Raw genomic sequence first — 21,424 nt, 5'->3', positions numbered from 1 at the left:
TGCAAGGCTTCGGACAGCCTCATAGTACAGCGCTCAACCACCCGCACCACTAGGGGAGGCCCAAGTTGGTAAATTTTTACAGAAGATAAACAACTCCCCCTCCTCAGAAATTATGAGACTAAACATTTAAGTATGAGCTGCCTTATAGCATTCATCAATATGTCAAAATTTGAAGGAAATAAAAAAGAGATACCATAAAAGAAAACATCTAAGGAAGAAAATTGTCACATGGGAGTATGTGTGTGGGGGGGTCGGAGGAGGACTGAGAGGACGGAAAAATGCATATTCACAAGTTTTTAAAACTATTTGTTAATAAAACATGTTTATATTCCTCCTGTAAATTATATTGCTCATATTGTAAGCTCACTTTTCTACTGGGCTTTTATTTACATGATTTAGTGTTAATTTCCAACAGCCTTATTATTAGTTTTTTGTTACATATCTATGTATACTTTCCCCAAGTGGTCTTTTGATTTTCTTTATGGTGTTTTCTTTTTTTAAAGATTTATTTTTTATTTATACAAGAACTGGGGTATAGGTCAGATGCGCAGGAGGGTGAGAGGATTCACCAGAGACAGAGCAGGGAACAGAACGGGCAGACAGATGAAACACACACTGAGGGGACCAGCGGGCGAGACAGGAGAGGTCTGCTCGCCATGTGGGCTGCTGTAAGGCCGGCGGGTATCGAACCGGCACTACAGAGGCTTCGGACAGCTTCACAGTGTGGCGCTCAACCGCCTGCACCACCAGGGAAGCCCCTTCTTTACGGTGTTTTCATGTGATGAAAAATATCTTTCTTAGAATTTCATACAATGGTTGGAAAGGCATTTCCCATAACTGTAATAATGTTTTGTTCCACTAATGTTCATGAAGAGAAACATCCACCCTTACTGACAAATTTTGTAATTTTTCATAGGAATTCGTTTTTCTCCATAGATATCAGAACTGGAAATATTCCCGTTAAACAAGAAAGCTTAGTTTTTATTTATTTGTTTGTTTGTTTATTTATAGGATTTATTTATTTATGCATACAAGTGCTGGGATATAGGTCAGAGGAGGGGGGTGAGAGGATTCACCAGAGACAAAGTGGGGAACAGAATAGGCAGACTGACTGAAGTATACTGCTGAGGGGGCAGTGGGCGAGACAGGAGAGTTCTGCTGTGCCATGTGGGTGATCCCTGGCCGGGAATCAAACTCATGCTGCAGTGGCTGCAGATAGCTTCATAGTGCTGTGTCTTAACCCCTTGTGCCACCAGGGAGGGCCCCAAGAAAGCTTAGCTTAAAATATTTAATTAAGTACATGGCTTAAAGTGAGAGCACAATTATAGTATGTGCTTCCTTTTTTCCCCAATTGACTCTTCACAATCTTTTGTCTAGTGTTGCATTTATGCCACCATTTTATGAATTTTTTAAAATATTTATTTATTTATGCATACAAGAGACTCTTATGCATACATGAGACTGGGGTACAGGCCAGTGGTGTGGGGGGCCGAGAGGATTTACCAGAGACAAAGCGGGGAACAGAACAGGCAGATCAACAGAAGTACACTGCTGAGGGGAGCACTGGGTCAGGAGAGATCTGCTGCACCATGTGGGTTGCTCCCTGGCCGGCTGGGAATCGAACTGCTGCAGAGGCTGTGAACAGCTCCACAGGCTACGTCTTAACCCCTTGTGCCACCAGGGAAGCCCCCATTTTATGAATGTGTATAAACTGCTGAAAATCCTTCTTGTACTAATGCATGATTATAAATAAATCCTAAAGATACAACATACATAAAGCAAGAAAAATATAAGAAAAGGTAAAGCACTCACTACCACACAACCAGAAAACCTTTGGCTTATACTTTAAGTCTTTATCCTATGTTTATACACAGTTGAGAGTATAGGCAAATTCTGTTTACTTCTCTCTTAATTCTGTTTACCCATTATCACAATATCATTTTATATGACTAGTTGGTATTCCATCCTAAAACTATTTCCCCTACTATTGGACATACATGAAATATTTATTATTATTTTCCCCATACTTAAACAGAGCATTTCTTTCATCTAACCTTTGCACTTAGTTCTTTCTTTGCTTTTGATTAATTCTTTAAAATTATTTACAGGCCTCCCTGGTGGCACAGGGGTTAAAGTCTCAGCGCTATCAAGCTATCAGTAGCCACTGTGGCATGAGTTCAATTACCAGCCAGGGAGCTAACCCATATGGCATAGCAGACCTTTCCTGTCTCACCTGCTGCTCCCCTCAGCAGTGCTATTTCAGTAGATCTGCCTATTCCGCTTCCCACTCTGTCTCTGGTGAATCCTCTCCCCTCCTGTGCCTAAGGCCTACACCCCAGTTCTTGTATGCATAAATTAAAAAAAAAAATCTTTAAAAAAATAAAATTATTTATAGAAGTGTGATTAAATCTAAAGAAACAGGTAGGTAAAGCTCTCAATAAAAATGAGCCTCCCTGGTGGTGCAAGGGATTAAGAAGCAAGCCATGAAGCTATCCGCAGCCACTGCAGCACGAATTCAATCCACAGCCAGGGAGATACCCAAATGGCATAGCAGACCTCTCCTGACTCGCACGCTGCTGCTCCCCTCGGCATGTATTTCAGTCAATTCGCCTGTTCTGTACCCCACTGTCTCTGGTGAATCCCCTCACCTCCCGCACCTCTGGTCTGTACCCTAGTTCTTGTAAGTGTAAATAAATAAATCTTTTTTAAAAAAAAAAAGGATGACTGTTTTCCTAAATGGCAGAGACAATTTACACTTTAAGCAGCAAAATACAAGCATGCTTGTTTACCTCTTTACCATACTTTAATCTCCTTTCACCAAACAAACAAAAAAACCTTTGCTATTTCAAAGATCAAAAATTTCAAAGATACCAATAAATGGTACTGTATTCATTTTTTTTTTTAATATATAATAGAGAGATTGAATATCGTCCAAAATGGTTTCCTCCCTTTTATCCTATTCTTTTTTCCATAAACATTTTAATCCTGGGAACTACATACCTGAAAGCAAATGCTGAAGAGAGGTAGCATTATGTTTGAGAAAATCCTCATTAAAACTTTCCAAATCCTTGTTGACAAATATTTTTTGCATTTCTTGAAAAAGAACTTTGCTCACAATGTCTGGAAGATTACTATGATTAGACACTATAAAAAGCAAAAATCAGGGTTTAAACAGTTTTTGGCTGTTACTTAAAATCAACTCGAATAGATTTATATTTATTATTAAGCTTGATACATTTTACAGAGTAAAAAACACCGCTGATCCTTTGGAATATATATTCTAACCTAAAAATGCACTCATTTCTAGTATCTTTTTGCAGTACGTTTAATTCAGAGATAAATGTATATCATTTAAATAAATACTTTACAAATTAAATACTTTACAAATGTTATTTTTTTGTATTTTTCATTGTGCAAATTTCTTTAATTTTCAGCTTAATGGAAGACAGCTCAATTTTCATATTTTCTTCTACACAAACGTTGCATTTTTTTATACTTACCAGATTTAGAAAACTTAATTAAACACTCATGTAACCATGGGTTATTACTGTTGATGGCAAAAGCTCGTTTGACAGACTGCAGCATTAACAGAAACTTTCCTGTGTCAGAAAAAAATATAAAAGTAACAGCATCAGTATGTATGTATGTTATTTTCTTCACTTTATTTTAGCCTCAAAATGTTGTATTTCCTATAACTTTCATAAGCAAAACTCTAAGCTAGCTGGTTGTCAAAGACAACAATCTTCTAAAGAAAAGCTTGAGAAATCATGACATTACTTCAAGCAAACAATCTGTATAACTGTTTCAACTATTTTAAAAATGGTTTTGACCATAATATTCTATTTTTATTTATTTAAGATTTATTTATTTATGCATACAAGAGCTGGGGTACAGGCCAGAGGTGTGTGTGGCGGGGGTGGGGGGGGGTGAGAGGATTCACCAGAGAGGGAGTGGGGAAGAGAACAGGCAGAATGACTAAAGTACAATGCTGAGGGGAGCAGCGGCGAGTCAGGAGAGGTCCACTGCGTCATGTGGGTTGCTCCCAGGATCGAACTGATGCTGCAGAGGCTGCAGACAGATTCATTGGTTGAGTCTTAACCCTTGCGCCACCAGGGAGGGTCCCTTGACCATAATATTCTAATTCACTACTTAGTGAAGTTATGTGTAACAGGAAAAAGGGATTATCAACTTTTGTGGAAAGTTAAAATGGAATTCTAGAAACAAAAATATATCTAAAATGATTACATGTAATACAACCAAATATACTAATATATCAAAGGATTAAAAACTGAATTCAAACTATTACCTTTTCTAAAATATATTTCAAATGCTAATAGGTGAGTGTCAATGTTATCAGCAACAAGGTTCTTAAGAGGAATAAGGAACTTGATAGCTTCTTCTAATGGATTTTCTATCTATTTTAAAACAGAAAACAAAATTATTATATTTAAAAAAAAACACAAGTCAAATTCCCCTAAAATTTTATATTAATATATACCTGAAGTAATTTATACAGTTCTTTTATACAGCTAAATATGTATATGAAGCCATTCTAAAACTATCATCTATAAGCAAAGTTAAAGGAAACAGACAATAATTTCCAAAATGGAAATCCAAAAAACATTGTTTTTCTGACAAAATCAACATAATTTTATTTTAAAAATACAGCAAATTGTTCCAGAAACTTCAGGATATGGTACATTAAGTACTGATGTACCACAAACATCTAAAGTAAGAAAACAATATAAATGCACCACAAAATTTTAAAAAATGACAAATTTAAAATAATTATACTACAGTCAATAAATTAACCAAAAATATTTCCCTAAATCTGGTCCCCAAATAACAATTAACACTTTAAAAAAAATACTGGAGAAGAGGGGCTCTGCTCCCCTTAATAGCTAAAACACATAAAGCTAGATATATAAAATGCTCTCACATTTAATAAACTGCACTGCTGCTATAACAAATTACCAAAAATATGACAAATTTATCCCTAGGTTTAATCCAACAAGAGTCTCACTGGGCTTAACATGTCAGGAGGACTGTACTCCCCATGGGACAATGTTTTAACACCTTTTCAGCTTCCCAAGGCTGCCCACATTCTTCTCGTTCTTCTCTCTCTATCTTCAAGACAAGTATCAGAGGGTTGAGTCCTTGTCACAGCACTCTGACTTCCTCTCCTACCTCACTCCTCCACTTTAAGGACCTCTCCTACCTCACTCCTCCACTCTAAGAAGTCTGTGATTACATAGGTGCACCTAAATAATTCAGGTTAATCTTCCCTACTTTAAAAGCCAGCTAATTACCACTTTAAATTCCATCTGCTATCTTAATTCCCCTTTGCAAAGTAATGCAACATAATCACAGGTTCCAGAATTAACCTGTGGACATTTTTGGAGGGCCATTAGTCTGTCTACCACAACTACAAATTCCATGTATCATTAACATTTGCCAAAATGTGCATATTATCACTCAAAAGTCATTGATGACTTGCAATGACCTTGAAATATGACAAGTCTTCTGATTTACATATTTGAACAAATCACATCTATGGTCAGAAGAACAAAAACATAAATTTTATTAAATAAAGTAAATTTCTCTCACCCTTTCTAATTTTTCAGGTATAAGTTCTTCTTTAAGACTATTGGCTTCTTCTTCTTCTTCATCTCTTTTTTTCTTTTGATTTTTTTGTTGACGCTCCCTTTCTGCATGCTTTCTCTCTTCTTCTAATTTAGCTTTTTTCTGAGCTCTTCTCTGCTTGCTAAGCATTTTCTTCAATTCTTTAGCTGACAAGTTTTCTATTGTGAATGAATGAATGGAATCAGTTTCCATTTTCTTACATTCTTCTGCAATACATACTATTAGTATAGCTTCTTGTGGGGAAAGAGAAAGAGGGAACTATGCAAAAATGTTTAGAAAGTGTGTTCACAATGACCAGCACAATATCTGGAAAACAAAAGTTCTGATTTCTATACAGTACACATAAATCACTTTATCTCAGTCTCAAGTCCCAAACTGTATAAAATGGGGCTGATAACACCAACTGTACTCTTAGAATACCAGAATACATATGTGATCTCTAAAAACTATATAAGTATTATGAATGAAAGATCAGAAATATGCTACTAAAAATATTCCTAGAAATTAACATTTTTTAATGATTTTTTTTAAATTTATACAAAAGCAGGGGTGTAGGCCAGATGTGCGGGAGGGTGAAAGGATTCACCAGAGATAGAGCAGGGAACAGAGCAGACAGACTGACGAAATACACTGCCAAGGGGAGCAGCTGGAGAGACAGGAGAGATATGCTAGCCATGTGGGTTGCTCTGAGGCCGGCAGGGATGGAACTGGTACACTGTAGGGGCTGCCGAAAGCTGCACAGCACTGTGCTCAACCGCCTGCACCACCAGGGAGGCCCGAAATTAACATTTTTGGGAATAAAAAGCTGCATAGATATTCTCATTGGCATTATTATTTTCAATAAAGTAAGTACTTGAAGTGGTGAAAGTGTATTTTTTCCCCTAAGGGGTTCAAAGCTATTTGTAGTTACTACTTAAAATAAAAAAGAAGCTAGCCCACATACATTTCTATTGTTCCTGAATTTAACTTACTTAAGGGAAAAAAATCCAAGTCATTCTATGCATGATTTAGAAATATCAGCTACAGAACATCATCCTTTTAAATTTTTTTCTAAATTTTCCCTCTACTTTTTCTCTTTTTTCCCAAAATGTTATCATCATTTGACAATATATTTTTCTGTGTATTGTTTATCAATGGCATCCTGAAATTTAGTGATCTCTTCAAATCTTTAATTAATGCAAGTTCTTTTCAGTTACCTGAATTTATTTCTTGTTGTTTGCTTTCATTGGCTAAGGGGCTGTCATACAATTTCAAGTATATTTCAATCGCTGATCTAGCAGCCTTGAAATAGAAGGTATGTCTTCTGAGTACATCTTCTAATCTCAAAAGATCAACATAGGCACGGAGGGTCATCTTTCTCATGCAGTATGTATGGAAGTCAAATTGATCATCGGTTATCTCAAAAAAATGCTTAAAAACAAAACCACAAAGCATCTCTTACATTTATGTCAACAGTGTATACCTTTGGGAAAAAAAATTATGCAAAGCCCGAACAAGAGTTTAAACAGCCACAATTTCATTTAGTTGCCCTCACCAGTAAGATACCCAGTTCTTTGCATTCAACTTAAATTTCTTTTTACAATAAATGACCACTTCCTGTAAATCATGTTTTGTGATGATACTCAATTTTTATGCAGTATGTCAAATAATCAGGTTATTCTTTAAATCTAGAAACTAGCACATATTGGTATATTTGTTTTAATGGAATATTTCTTCACAGTAGTCCCCTGCAGATCAGCATGGATTCAGTATTCCCCCAAAATTAGCCAAAGCTCTAAATGAAGAATAAAATATACAGATTCATGTAAAGTATTTACAAATTAGATTGCTGTACTCAACAAGTTATTAATCAGCTCTTCAAGGCCAAATCCTGTCAACCCCATTCCCACTGCCTGGCACAGGGCCTACCACAGCAGATGTTCAACAAGCACACATTTGTCAATTCAGGAGATAAAAGTACTTATTAGGCATGTAGACCTCCAAATTTCTTAGAACCTCAATTACTTAATCTAAATTAAGGACTACAGAAAACTACAGCCAATTTCATAAGGCTATTAAGGAGGTCAAATAGGAATATAGTTTAATGTTCATCTAAACAGAAAATGCTATATAAATTAAGAGCATTGTGGCTTTCTCCTACTACATTCCCATTAATCTACCTACATTCCACCTTTAGCAGACGTTCTTTATCGGGAATCTATGTATAAATAAGCATAATAACATTTTCCTAAGGAGAAAGAGCAAAGCTTTTATTCAATTCTAAAAGTTTTTATCTAATCACCATCCCCTAAAAAAAGTCTAAGAACTAATACCTTATAAGGAAACATTAACCCCCTCCCTAATTTTTATTTTTATTTTCTCCTCTACATGCATTTCTACCTCAGTCTTCTTTTCCCTACTTTAGTTTCTCTAAAAACATAGAAAAATGAATGATTCCATGTTAATATAAACCAAGTTCTTCTACTGCACTACATCCTCCCTGTAATGGAGGTCTGGTACTTGCTGTGCAGAGAACACATTAGTTATTTTCCATATCATCTGACAATTTTAGTAGTCTTGCAATTAGAAACACTACACACAGAATTACATTAAGTACTTGAGACTTTAAGAGAATTCTAATAGGACACAATGTAGAAGTAAAAAAAAAAAAATCACACCCACAGAGAAAAAACGAACATTTCATATTAGTTTGCATTCGTTAATTCAGATCATGTTTTAATAATGTTATGCATTCCTCCCATAAGACAAGGAAACTGAAAAATAACATCAACTTAGTTTTATTTCTTTTAATCAGAGGATTACATAGTTGATTAAATTGTTTGTGGTTTTCATTAATGTAAATCACATTATATCTAGCACCGTAAGAATATCTTAAAATCCAATACAACTAAGGAAAAAGGGCAGTGCCAAAAATCATGAACATATAATGAGATGAAAGCATTTAAGAGATTACAGGACCTTGTTTAGACTGAGAAATATTTATATGAAAGGCAGACAGACGTTTCAAGAGATACTCCTAGCAGTATTAGTAGACAAAGATTTTAAGTCAAGGAAGTCATATGGAACCACAAACCTTTAAGCCATCCGCCTCTTTATCAGTAACAGCCTATAGGCTGCCTCTCTCCAGTTAATGTCTTCCATAAATAGGGTAACCAACTTATCCTGGGTTGCTGAAGGCCTTCTCAGTTTTTCCACTGACAGTCCAGTCAGGAAAGTCTCAAGAACCTATTTGCCCTCAGGCAAACCTGGATGTTGATCACTCTATGCTAGTTAATAGTGGTAGACAAAATGTGGCTAGATTAAATCAGGGAAAGTTAAGATACTACAAAATATCTTTGCTTTAGAAAGGAACAGTACACTGCAGTATCCTACTTTTAAACAAATAATCTTAAAGTGATTTTCTCTTTATTTTTAACTTTTTTGGAGTCATAGACACAGAGAAAGCTGTAAAGGTTGTACAGAGATGGTCAATACTTCCTCTCAGTTTCCCCCAAAAGGTTACATCCCACATAATTATAATACAATATCAAAACCAAAAAATTAGCATTGGTATAACAGGTGTACATAGTTCTGTGTTATCTTATCGTGTAGATTTGTGAAATTGCTAATACTCAAGATACAGGATTCTTCCATCACCACAAACATCTCCTTCATACTATCTTAGGGTGATTCTTTAAGTCTCCAAACTCATATAACATTACCAAAAAAAAAAAAAAAAACCCACTAGATAACACAACAGATAAAGTCAGCTTCCTGCACTTCAACCAAATATTAACATGGACAGGATCACATCACAAGCCAAGTACCCAAATCTCAGCTTATAGCTCATATCTTCAACTCAATTTCCCCTCATTGCAAACACTAATTCTCTTTGGATGAAGGGTGGGGGGAGAGACAGTAGGGTTGCAGGAGATAATACTGGCAGGAATTGCTTAGGCTGTCAAAATTAGTCTTGAATCAAAGAAGACAAGTCAAGTCAGCAAAGAATCAATACTATTCACAGTTAAGAGTATGGTTTTCTTTAGGAATTTCATTAGGCTTTCTCTTATGATCTAGATCCTCCCACCCATTACGTCTCAGAGTTCCTCAAGGAGATTTATAAGAGCACAAGTTTAGGGAGGCAACAGCAATCTCTGTACTTCAAAAATGGTAACAGGACTAACTAGGGTAATAAGTAGCTCCTTTTCCATTATAGAGAATTCATCATCATTACGGATGTGTCAGTGTGATAATGACTAAGATGTACTAGAAGATAGTTATGAACTTCCTGTAGTTGTGATCTATCAGAAACACTATTTTATCAAAAGTTTGAGAGATATATCTAACTGCTTCTTTATAAATAAGCACACTAAAGACATGAAGAATAACCTCAAAAAAAAAACTCAGTTCATAAAAAAGAAAATGTTATAAAATATTATTCAGAACATAAGTTTATATCTAATATTTTGAAGGCAGTAATTTTCTTTGACTATTAAAAACTCAGGTTCTAAACATCAGAGTGGGTTGGACTACATAATCTTTACATATAATCCTAAGGGGAGGACACAAAAGAAAACAGAAAGGTATTGTTTGAGCCATTCTAGAATTCTAATATTTCAAATCCAATTATTAAAGAGCTCGTAGCAATATATATATCCCATATATTTATATTCAATAAAATAACTTAGACCTTATTTGAACTTATTTCTCTATTTAGAAGGTAAAACTGCAGTTTTATTTTTGAAAGGTACTAGTTTCTTTACTAAAATATTTAAAGCTAAAAATTAACTCATGAAGATAGCTATACAGTAAGCCTTTGAATTCTTAATTACTCTGAAACTCTTGCAATTCTATCACTAAATTTTTTGATGTTTATTTTATTAGAAAGTAATTTTAGAAGATTTAGTCAGTCCGTAAATACTTAATCACCCTATGTGTACTAAGCACTGACATTTCTACATATGACTACAAAAGTTGTCTTATTTTTAGTATGAATTAATATAACATTACAAGTAGCATGAGTGGGATCGTTTATTCCTAGTTCTTTCTCAAACACCAATAGGAAACTCTAAATACAGTTAAAGTGTCTAGCAATTAACCAAATACATAAGTAGACAGTGATTTCTGCCATGCTTTACTCTCTGATAGTTAATATTTCCTGTAATTTTTTTCTTTAAAAATACTTTCTACCAGTCAAATCATATCTCTTGAATTACCAGTAGGTTAAGCTGACATCATAGACTTTTTTCCCTATTAGCCAAAATCACTAAAAATTTAAGGGAAAGCACAACCTAAGTGGAACTTAGTAGTGGAATACCTATTCATTATATTCTAATAATCATCCCAAAATATTAAAAACAAAGTAACATAGTTATTCAGAATAGGAAGAATAGAATTGAAGGTAGAGATTACAGTTATAATGTCCCTAAGGATGGTCAATGTTCAATTCTTAATTTTCCCAGAAAATCTGATAAATTTCTACAGACTTACTAGAGTTACTGATCTTAAGCGTTTAGCTGCCTCTTCAAACAATCTACCACCTCTTGAGAATGTCTTGGTTAATAAAAATGTGTCTTTCCTTAATAACAAGAATGCTTTTAAAGTGATGATCATCTTAATGGGAATGTCAAAACAAGCTAGTAATCTACAGTTACTAGCCTGATTTAAACTAAAATGCACAGATATTGCCTGAATGTTCACCTATCATTACGGGCTTTGTATTTTTCCAGACAAGAGAGACTTTCCCCAGATACATAAAGCTATGATACCCGGGCCGGGTGGGGCGGGGGTGGGGGGAGCAACCAGTAATACACATGCACACATGTGCACACACACAAGCACGCACACATGCACACAGCAATAACTACGTTATTTCTAAAAAGGCTCAGGTATAATCCTAATACCAATTTCCATCAAAAGCCACCCCCTAAAATGTAGGCTTTAGGGGAGTGACATAACCTCAAAAACTTCACATGGGGAAAAAGGCCAAAGTGACTGCCAGAGTGCAGACATCAGGCTCACCTGACTATGATGCCTGTGGTTTTATACTGCGTCAGATGGGAACAGTGGTGCCGATTGACCCCACAACTGAGGGCTGCTGAGTACTGCCTCAGGGGTGCATTTGTGGCTCTTTTCCTCCTGTTGTCCATTTGGAAGGAGAGTGCTTCAGAGATGACAAAGAACAGGAAAACAAAAATTCACACAAAGGAAAAGAAAAGTTCCCTCACTAAGGTATCACACACATAATCCTAAAAGCAAGTAATAAAATAAGCCTGCAAACCAGCCGTTTGCTGTACAGAGTAGTGAATGTGAGAACAAATATCCTGGGAAGACAAACTGGAGAGAGGCTGACTACAGAGCAGAACCTGATGTAAAGGGGAAAGAGATGGCCACCAGCTTGTGTATCCTTCTAGGCTAATGCTGAAAATCAAGTAATAGCTCAATTAAGGAATAGAATTTTTGAAAATATGTTAACAATGGCTTACTAATCTCTTCCTTCTTTCTTCAGAAAATACGTAGCATGTTGAAATCATAGCCACTAAAGAATCAAAAAAAAAAAAGCCATTTATTCACAACCTCTGATTGTTTGAAAGGAAAAGGATAAAGAATTCTTTCTTTTAAAATGAGATTTCCAAAGTAATTAGAAGAGGTAGATGATCTCATGTAGACATCTACCTGCCTTTTGTTCTGGTCTGGTCACCTTATAGGAGAAAAGTGAAGTCAAGTCTATCAACTTACCCTCTCTACTTCATGGCATTTTTTCAAGGCATCCCCATATCTCCCCAAACGCTGGTAAGCTGAAATGCATTCTGTCTGAAACCACATACACTGCATTTCATTGAGATTTTCCATGGCAGATGTTCCTTCCTGAAATGGAAGCATTTATAACTATAGGAAGCAAACAACACAAAAGATCCCATAACTACAAGTATTAGTATGACAATAAATAGCAACTAAGGATGTATCATGTGCTTCCCATAAGCTCCTAGTGTTTTAATGGAGGAGGGACGGATTATGTGCAGTGAAATAGAAATAAGTCAGAAGGGAAAATAAAAATATTGGATGGTTTCACTTCAGGAAGAATTACAGGGAAACCGAACAAAGTGTGGGGGGGAAAAAGAAAAAACCTGCATGCAAACTATAGATCTAAGGCATACAAGATAGGGGGAGGAAGAAGGCTCCAAACAGGGGAGGGAAGAAAACAAAGGACTATGGTATGGTAGTGATGAGAGATTTAGAGGGGCAACACCTGAGGGGAGAAATCAAATACTGTAGAAAAATGAACAATATAAGAAAATAATAAAATTTAATTGAAAAAAAAAAAGCTCCTAGTGTTTTAGAACTGTATAGTCCTATTACCCAATTCTGTGGGGATATTCAACACTACAAAGAAAACTCCAAGTATTAAATACCAAAGGTTTATATAAACTATTTAAGACAGTAACTTTAAAAAGCCCATCTTCTGCCTTTTGTTTTTTGGGTTTTGCTGGGCTTTGCTGACTGCTTTCTGCACTACTATTTTTTTTTTTAAAGATTTGTTCACACACAATTTGGGGTACAGGCCAGAGATGCGGGGGGCGGGAAGAGGATTTACCAGGACAGAGCCAGGAACAGAACAGGCAGACTGACTGAAATACACTGCTGAGAGGTGAGAGGTGAGACAGGAGAGGTCTACTGCACTATATGGGTTGCTCCCTGACAGGCCAGGGATCGAACTAGTGCTGCAGAGGCTGCGGACTGCTTCATAGTGTGGTGCTTAACCCCTTGCTCCACCAGGGAGGCCCTTCTGTACTACTTTTGATGTTATTTTGTTGCGTGCTTTTTAATTATTTTTCATTGAAATAATGACATATACCATCATATGTGATTCAGAGGTATATGTTGACATTTCTTCACACTACACTACCACCAAGGTAACCACAGTCCTCCACCAAAGTCCATTGGGCCTCCATCACATTCTGCTCTCCCAGATACCCATCCTCACCCATCTCAAGTTGGTAGCTTCAATTCTACAGCAGATCTTAAGGGTTTGTTTTGGTTTAGTTTTGTCTGTTACTTTGTGGTTTCTCTACATTCCACTAGTGTAATCATCCAGTATTTGTCTTTCCTTCTGACTTACCGTACCTATACCATAATTCCCTCCAGTTCTATCCACGTTGTCTCAAACAGTAAAGAGCTCATCTTTTTTAATTCAAAATGATTTACATGAAATATTTAGCACACATCTTGTTTTTGTGCTTGGACATTTTCCTAGATTTTCCTTTATCTTTCTCAATTTTTGACATTTTGATATTACTGTCATATTTTAATGTACTGTTTCCCAAAATATCCAAAGCTAAATTATCACCTTGTTGGTCAAAGAACGGTGGTATTACAAGAGTTCATGTATTTTGATGTATTCTTCCCATGTCAATACATAGGATTTTTAAAAATATATACTTGTGTCTAAACTTAATAAATGAAGAGCAAAAAACAGTTCCATTGTGTATATTCCACATCTTCTTCTAATCCACTGTTATGTTGCTGAGCACCTAGACTATTTCCATAACTTGGCTATTGTAAATAGTGCCTCAATGAACATAGGAATGTTCATATATCCCTTTGAATAAGCATGTTTGCATTATTCTGGTAAATACCTAGAAGTGGAATTGCTTTACAATTTTGAGAAACTTCCATGTTGTTTTCCACAGGAGCTAGACTAGTCTACATTCCCACAACAGTGTACAAGGGTTCCTTTTGCTCTACACCTTCACCAACACTTGTTGCTTCTGGTCTTTTTGATATGGGCCATTCTCAAGATGTGAGGTGGGTATCTCATTGTGATTTTGATTTGTGTTTCCCTGATAAGTCATGATGAGCATTTTTAATCAGCAGAAGTACTGAACCTCTCCTGTGGACTAAAGTTCTCTACTTCGTATGTAATGTGCATTTAGAAACATAATTTATTTCAAAGTATCTTAATTAAAACTTGCAAATAAAACTTGCAAACATGGCTTCCTCACTAGGCTTCAATGTCACATTCAACAAGTATAAGTATTTCCAGGAATTCTCCGGAGTTTATCATGAGATAGAAATATCTTCTCCATTTCTACTGTATATATTTTCACTTTGTTACAGCTATTCCTTGTTATAAACTTAAACCAAATTTATCAATTTTACTCTTGTAATTTAGCTTTTGTTATCTTAAGAAATGCTCCCTACTTCAAGCTCAAAAGGTAAACTACAAAATGTTTGGAAAGTTTGCTTTTCATACTCTGAAGTTAATCCACTAGAACTAATCTGTCTACAATATAAAACAAGGATGTCATTTTATTTTTTTTCCAACACAAATAACTGTTCCAGCTATATCTTGTAATCTATGAATTTTACATCATCTCTGGCTAATACCAAGTTTCCAAATATACATGTTATCTCTTTCTGTGCTATCTACTCCACTTCATTAGCCTACTTATATTTTTAATTAGCAATATACATTATTTTTATAATGTAACAGAAAGTCTATGACGGGAAGGATGAGGGAGGAGGAAAAGGATGTTTACCCCAACAATTTCAGAGATATATTCTATAATGTCACAGAAGCTAGTAAGTCCACCGAAGTTAGTTTCTTCTATAAAAAAAACTCTATAAGCAGGGGCTTCCCTGGTGGCACAGGGCTTAAAGTCTCAGCGCTATCAAGCTATCACTAGCCACTGCAGCTTGAGTTCCATCAGGCCAGGGAGCTAACCCAAATGGTGCAACAGACCTCCCCTGTCTCACCCACTGCTCCCCTCAGCAGTGTCTCTCAGTAGATCTGCCTGTTCTGTTCCCCACTCTGTCTCTGGTGAATTCTCTCACCACTCCTACCCCCACCCCACCCCCACAGAGACCCCAGTTCTTGCATGCATAGTAAAATAAATCTTTAAGAAAAAACTATAAGCACTTCTGAAGTAAGACACTTCAATTAAAAACCATTCACAACAAAATAAAGTAAAAAAAAAAGTCACAAATCACTAGCGAGACAAAAGAATTATAACCAGATTTATATGCATACACAGTAGTGTACTGTTTTATTTTCGTATGAGTATTTTTGTCAGTTTTTGCTTATAACCAGATCCTAGAAACACAAGTGCATGTGCATGCATGTACACACACACTCAGCCACAATAAGAAACCACACTTAGAATGTGAACTCAATGGGACTAAAATATAGTAAGAAAAATAAATTAATATGAACTTCAGAGGCAAACTTCACAAATCATCATAGAGCTTAAGTTTAATTCTACTAACTCAGGCAACTACACACTATGTATTTCCTACCCTTGTGAACTTGGAACACATTTCCTCTGCTTCTTTTATCATATTTGCACGTAGCATATATTTTGCACATTTGGAATTGATGAATCTATCAGCTGTGTCCAAAGACTGCGCTTCATCCATCCACTTTGCAGCTTCTCTGAGATTACCCATATGCTTTAAGAAATGAAAACATTGAAAAATCACAATGTATGATTAAGAGAATATAGGTACAATATAAATGGGAAAAGTTTATAATGACGAGTTAGAAATATAGTAACTATTTTCCATCAAACTTACCTGGAACTCTAAATAAATTATAATTCATTTATTGAGAGCAGAATCTCCAATTATACAACTATGCAAAATAAAACTCCTTAGGATTATGAGATTATTAGGAATAGGTATGTTAGAACTTATTTCCACAATAAAAGATAAATCTCAGAGTTTTTTAAGCTGCCGGATTCTTCAACTATTCAAAATCTTAATGAAAGTTTACCTTGTAAATTTTTGCTTTCATGTAGAATAATTCAATTAGTGTTGGAGTACTAGTAATTGCAGCATTAATATAATCTAAAGCCAAGGAATATTGCCCAAGTTTATCAAAGTGCTGTGCCAGGAAATACTGAACCCACAGTAGTGTTGTTGGGGGTTCCTTCTCTCCTTTCTCTGCAATTAAACAAATATAAAATTATTATAGAGATGGCAATGTAAAGCAAATCACATACTTTCTCCTTCCAATATATAATGAAATTAAGGATTATTAGAACAAACAGTAAAAACCCAGCAAAAATGACCAATTTTTGCAGAAAGAGGTTTGGATGTCATGTCATAAAGTTCGAAAAGTCATAGCCAGTTTCATAGGCGTCTAAATACTATCTCACTCCAAAAAACCAGTGCTGGGGAAATGAGGTAAATCAATCTCATTTGATGAATTCTCCGAATGACAGCACATGGTCATAGGCCGAGGAAAAGGCAAGGAAAATAACATGGAAAAAGGATGTCACTATCATGGTGAGACTTCCATAACGGCATAAAATACAACAGGACTCAAAATTTTCAAAACCTCAACACTTAATGAGGGAAACCCAAAGTTGACACTAATGAAGAGGCTACATTCCTGACTAAATGGAATTAACCTTGATTATTTGACAAAAGGAGTCATACACAATTATCTATCTGAGCTCTATCCTGTTCCCTACCCTATTTCTTCAAGCTAAAGAGAAGAAAGATCAAGTTCTCAAAACAGAGTTCAGAAGGGAAGATATACAGATATAAAATAAGGTAGAAAGAATTACCCATAATAAAAAAGAAAAAAGAAAACCCAGAGGTATGTAGAAAATCTGACCAAATGAGACAACAACAATGCAAATACAAATTAGCATAATTTTAAACACCAATAATAAATAAAGGCAAAGAGTGAAGTATTTCTCTTGTTCCTCCTATATAAACTATAATTCAGGAGAACCAAATATTTGATGGGGGGAAGTTCTTCATAAGAAGAATTCCATCTAAAATGCAAATGAAATTATGATTGAATTAAATAAGGGGCTGAATTAACGATCCTCAAGAAGACTAAAATCATTAATTAGGCTGACAGATCAATGACGGACTTTGGGCAGAACAGGGTGACACCTGAAACGTGATCAATCTTACTATCACATGAAGAGACACAACCAGAGAAGCTTTTTACCTCTAGACATGATATAAAATGAAGTAGAAAGCACCACTTATGCAGTAATATATGGAACCATTATCTAATCAGCCTATAAATTTAACTGCAAGTTTATAGGAAATGTGGGTGATATAAAAATATATTAAATGATACCATGAGATATCAGTCAAGCAAATTCAAAACATGGGAAATTCTGTGAGACAAATAACCTTTCAATAAATAGCATTTTTTGTTAAAAAGGAAGTGGAGATTATTGGTCAAGACCAATAGAATAGCAGATACATAACTATCAAATGTGTAGACCTTAGCTGAATTCAAATTCAAATAAACCAATTACACAAACAATTTGGGGGAAATTTGCATGTGGGTTACATTTTAAATACTATGGTTTGCAAGTTTATTTTGTATAAGACAGTATGGTAATATCTTTTGCTAAAGTATTTTAAATAAATGCATACTGGGCCTCCCTGGTGGCCAAGTAGTTAAATCTCAACATAAGCACCACTATGTCCTGGGTTCAATCCCCAGCCAGATTATTGCTAACCCACACGGAGAACAGACCTCTCCTGCCTTCCCCGCTGCTCCTCTCAGCAGTGTATTTCAGGAGATCTGCCTGTTCTGGCCTCCACTTTGTCTGTCTCTGGTGAATCCTCTCACCCCCTAAATAAATCTCTAAAAAAATGTTGAAATAGATGCATGCTGAGGCATTGATAGGTAAAATGTATCCCTGCTTTAAAATTATTACAGAGGGTCTCCCCTGGTGGCACAGCAGTTGAGTGCTGGGCTGCGAAGCTGCCTGGAGTCTCTGCAGCGCCGGTTCGATCCCCCGCCGCCGCTGAGGGTACCATATGGCACGCAAACCTCTCCTGCTGCGCCCACTGCTCCCCTCAGCAGTGTATTTGTCAGTCTGCCTGTTCTGTTCCCCACTCTGGCTCTGGTGAATTCTCTCGCCCTCCCGCACTTCTGACTGTACCCAGTGCTTGTATAAATAAATAAATCTTAAAAAATAAAAATTAAAAAATAAAAATATTACAGAGAAAAAGTAGACAGAAGGCACTTTAAGTAAGACTGGCAAGAGCTAACAATAGAAGAAGTTGGGTGATGGTGGCACAGGAAAGATTAATTATTCTATTTACTTCTGTGTTATCATTTTATTATGAAATTTATTTCAAACTAACAAAAATAAAAGGGCAATGACACGTAAAACACACATAAAGAACACAAACTAAAGTTCTTTATGACAAAGTAATCTAGTGTTTTATAAATTAAGTTGCCTTGATTTACATATGCTCCTACAGAGAAATGAAGAACCAAATTAACAAGAGTTAAAACAATAGAACAGGGCCTCCCCGGTGGCGCAGCGGTTGAGCGCTGGGTTGCGAAGCTGCCTGCAGCCTCTGCAGCCAGTTCAATCCCCGGCTGCTCCCCGGCCACCGGAGGAGGGTCCCACATGGCGCGCAGACCTCTCCTGCCGCCCGCTGCTCCCCTCAGCAGTGTCCTTCGGTCCTTCTGCCTGCTCTGCTCCCCGCTCTGGCTCTGGTGAATTCTCTCACCCTCCCGCGCTTCTGACTGTACCCAGTGCATGTATAAACCAAACAAACAAACAAATAATAAATAAATAAATAAGACATGCCTCTAGAAAATTTAAAAAAAAAAAAAAAAAAAAACAATAGAACAGTAGAAAGATCAGAGAAGTAGGGATTCAAGAAAAATAGGTTTCCACTAACTACATGATGTCAAGTATGCTGTTCAACCTCTCTTATCTTTTTACTGTTAAAATAAGGTTAACTCCCACTTCACAAGATTATGGAAAACTTAAACATGACTGAAAGTGTTCTCATTTCATTCACTAACTGCAAAAACTAGTAAATAGTTACCATCTAGTATGTACATCATAAACATAAGACAGTTTTATTGTAATTAAAAATGGATAGAAATGAATAATCAAATTCCAATTCAATTTAGCTTACCATAAGGACTAAAAAGGTCACACATTTTAAGAGAGGCTTCATAATTAGTAACAAGCTCCTGGATTATAGAAACCTGTTAAAGAAACATAGTTTTAAAACATCTTAATATTTTATTCAAGGTATTTCTATTTATTATGAACTAAATAAAATTTAGAAATATGCAGCTTATTTCAGAACTATAAAATGAGAGAACTACTAGGGTAGCTGCTTCTCCCCTTGCCTGGGGTGAGGACACAGAAAATACAGTCTTTTAACAAGAGTGAAAGAAAACCTCATTAACCTCAGCTCAATAAGCTATAGCAGTAACAAATTAGCACTATTTACTACAAAACTTTTTTCCAATGCAATTATTAACAATCTACTTGCATTTGCTTCTTACTGTTAAATTGTGAAGCCATTACACATTCAGATTTTTTAAAGTGCTCTTGATTACAAAAAAATGAGATGATTAAAATATTCAGTGAATTGATGAAAAAACAAGGTTAAGTAAACGCCTACCTCAAATTTAAATTACCTTATTTTTTAGTGATCATTCTGATAGATTTGCATTTCAATGCTAGGCTCAGTTAAGACTAAAATATTATAAACTACACTTAAATGTTCTATGCACTAAAAGTATCAAAAAAGTCACATGAATTAGAAATAGCAAGACAAACAAAAAGTAGGTACAATTAGTTTTAAATATCTACTGAAGGCTTCAAAAGTTCAAGTGAAAAATAACAACGATTTGCTTATTATTGTTAGCAGCCCTAGTTAAAAGGCAGACAGAATCTGTACCAGATAAGATTATAGGTTTTCCTACCCAAATTCACTTATTAACCTAAAATTATAAGATCTGATACTCTGCTACTATTTTATAAAATGTGGGATTTTACAGTTTTATTATTTAAAAAAACAATCGTTTCTTTCCTTTCCCCAAGTGTCTTTATAAACTAACCGAAATCTACTACAGTTCCACCACCACTGAAGAGCAGACCATGTATCATAAAGTCCTAAACAGATTTTGTTATACATGGCTACAAAAAATGTATGTTCACGTCATACATCCCCTGTAATATTATGGTATGATCTGATAAGCTTAATTCTGAATCCAAATTAGAATCCCAACCTACAAAGTCCCACATTTTACAAAACAGTAAAGTTGGACCTGTATCTCACCACATGCAAGGTGTTACAAAGTCCTAAAAATAACACCTCAAACAATAAAACTCTTAGACAAAAATAGAAATGCTTTATGACACTGGATTTGGTACTCATTTCTTGGATATGACATCAAAGGCACAGGAACAAAAGGAAAAAAAAATAGAAAAACAGGACTTCATGAAAATTTTAAAGTTTGTGCATCAAAAGACACTACCTACAGAGTAAGGAGGCAAATTACAAAACTGAAGAAAATAATTGCAAATCATCAATAAAGGAATAATAACCGTAATATATGAAGAATTCCTAATACTCAGCAACAGAAAACAAGCAATCTGATTCAAAAATGGGCAAAGTATATGAATAGACATTTTTCTAAAGGGCCAGTGCGCACATGATACTGATCATTAATTACAGAAATAAAAACCAAACCTACAACGAGATACCACCTCACACCTATTACCAAAAACACAGAGAGCAGGTGTAAACAAGGATATGAAGAAACTGGAAACCTTGTATATAGCTGATGGGAATGTAAAATGGTGTAGTCATTGTGAAAACCAGTATGGCAGTCCTCAAAACACAAACAGAACTGCAAAATGATCTATCAATTCCACTTTTGGTTATCAACCCAAAATAACTAAAATCAGGGTCTCAAATAGATGAGTACCACCCCACCCCTGTGCTAATAGCTGTATTACTCAAAGCAGCCAAAATGTGGAAGTAACCCAAGTACCCGTTCACA

The 21,424-nt window shown here is 35.7% G+C and overlaps 1 protein-coding gene across 5 annotated transcripts in view; it reads right to left on the bottom strand.

Annotated features, from left to right (window-relative positions):
- Nucleotides 1-21,424, bottom strand: part of NAA16 (N-alpha-acetyltransferase 16, NatA auxiliary subunit) — a 64,701-nt gene that overhangs the window by 6,251 nt on the left and 37,026 nt on the right. The window contains exons 10-18 of one of the 5 annotated variants that reach the window (XM_037526937.2): nucleotides 19,540-19,612; nucleotides 16,394-16,563; nucleotides 15,919-16,071; nucleotides 12,361-12,489; nucleotides 6,840-7,053; nucleotides 5,608-5,801; nucleotides 4,307-4,415; nucleotides 3,501-3,599; nucleotides 3,001-3,144 (exon numbers count right to left, since the gene is read on the bottom strand). In XM_037526937.2, coding sequence (XP_037382834.1) covers nucleotides 3,001-3,144; nucleotides 3,501-3,599; nucleotides 4,307-4,415; nucleotides 5,608-5,801; nucleotides 6,840-7,053; nucleotides 12,361-12,489; nucleotides 15,919-16,071; nucleotides 16,394-16,563; nucleotides 19,540-19,612 — 1,285 coding nt within the window. The other 4 variants (XR_005128292.2, XR_005128293.2, XM_054701700.1 and 1 more) reach the window with 4 other exon arrangements.

This window comes from Talpa occidentalis, unplaced genomic scaffold (assembly GCF_014898055.3).
Source record: "Talpa occidentalis isolate TD23 unplaced genomic scaffold, MPIMG_talOcc4v2.1 talOcc4.5, whole genome shotgun sequence".
NCBI lineage: Eukaryota > Metazoa > Chordata > Mammalia > Eulipotyphla > Talpidae > Talpa > Talpa occidentalis.
This window is presented reverse-complemented; position numbering and strand designations above follow the sequence as displayed.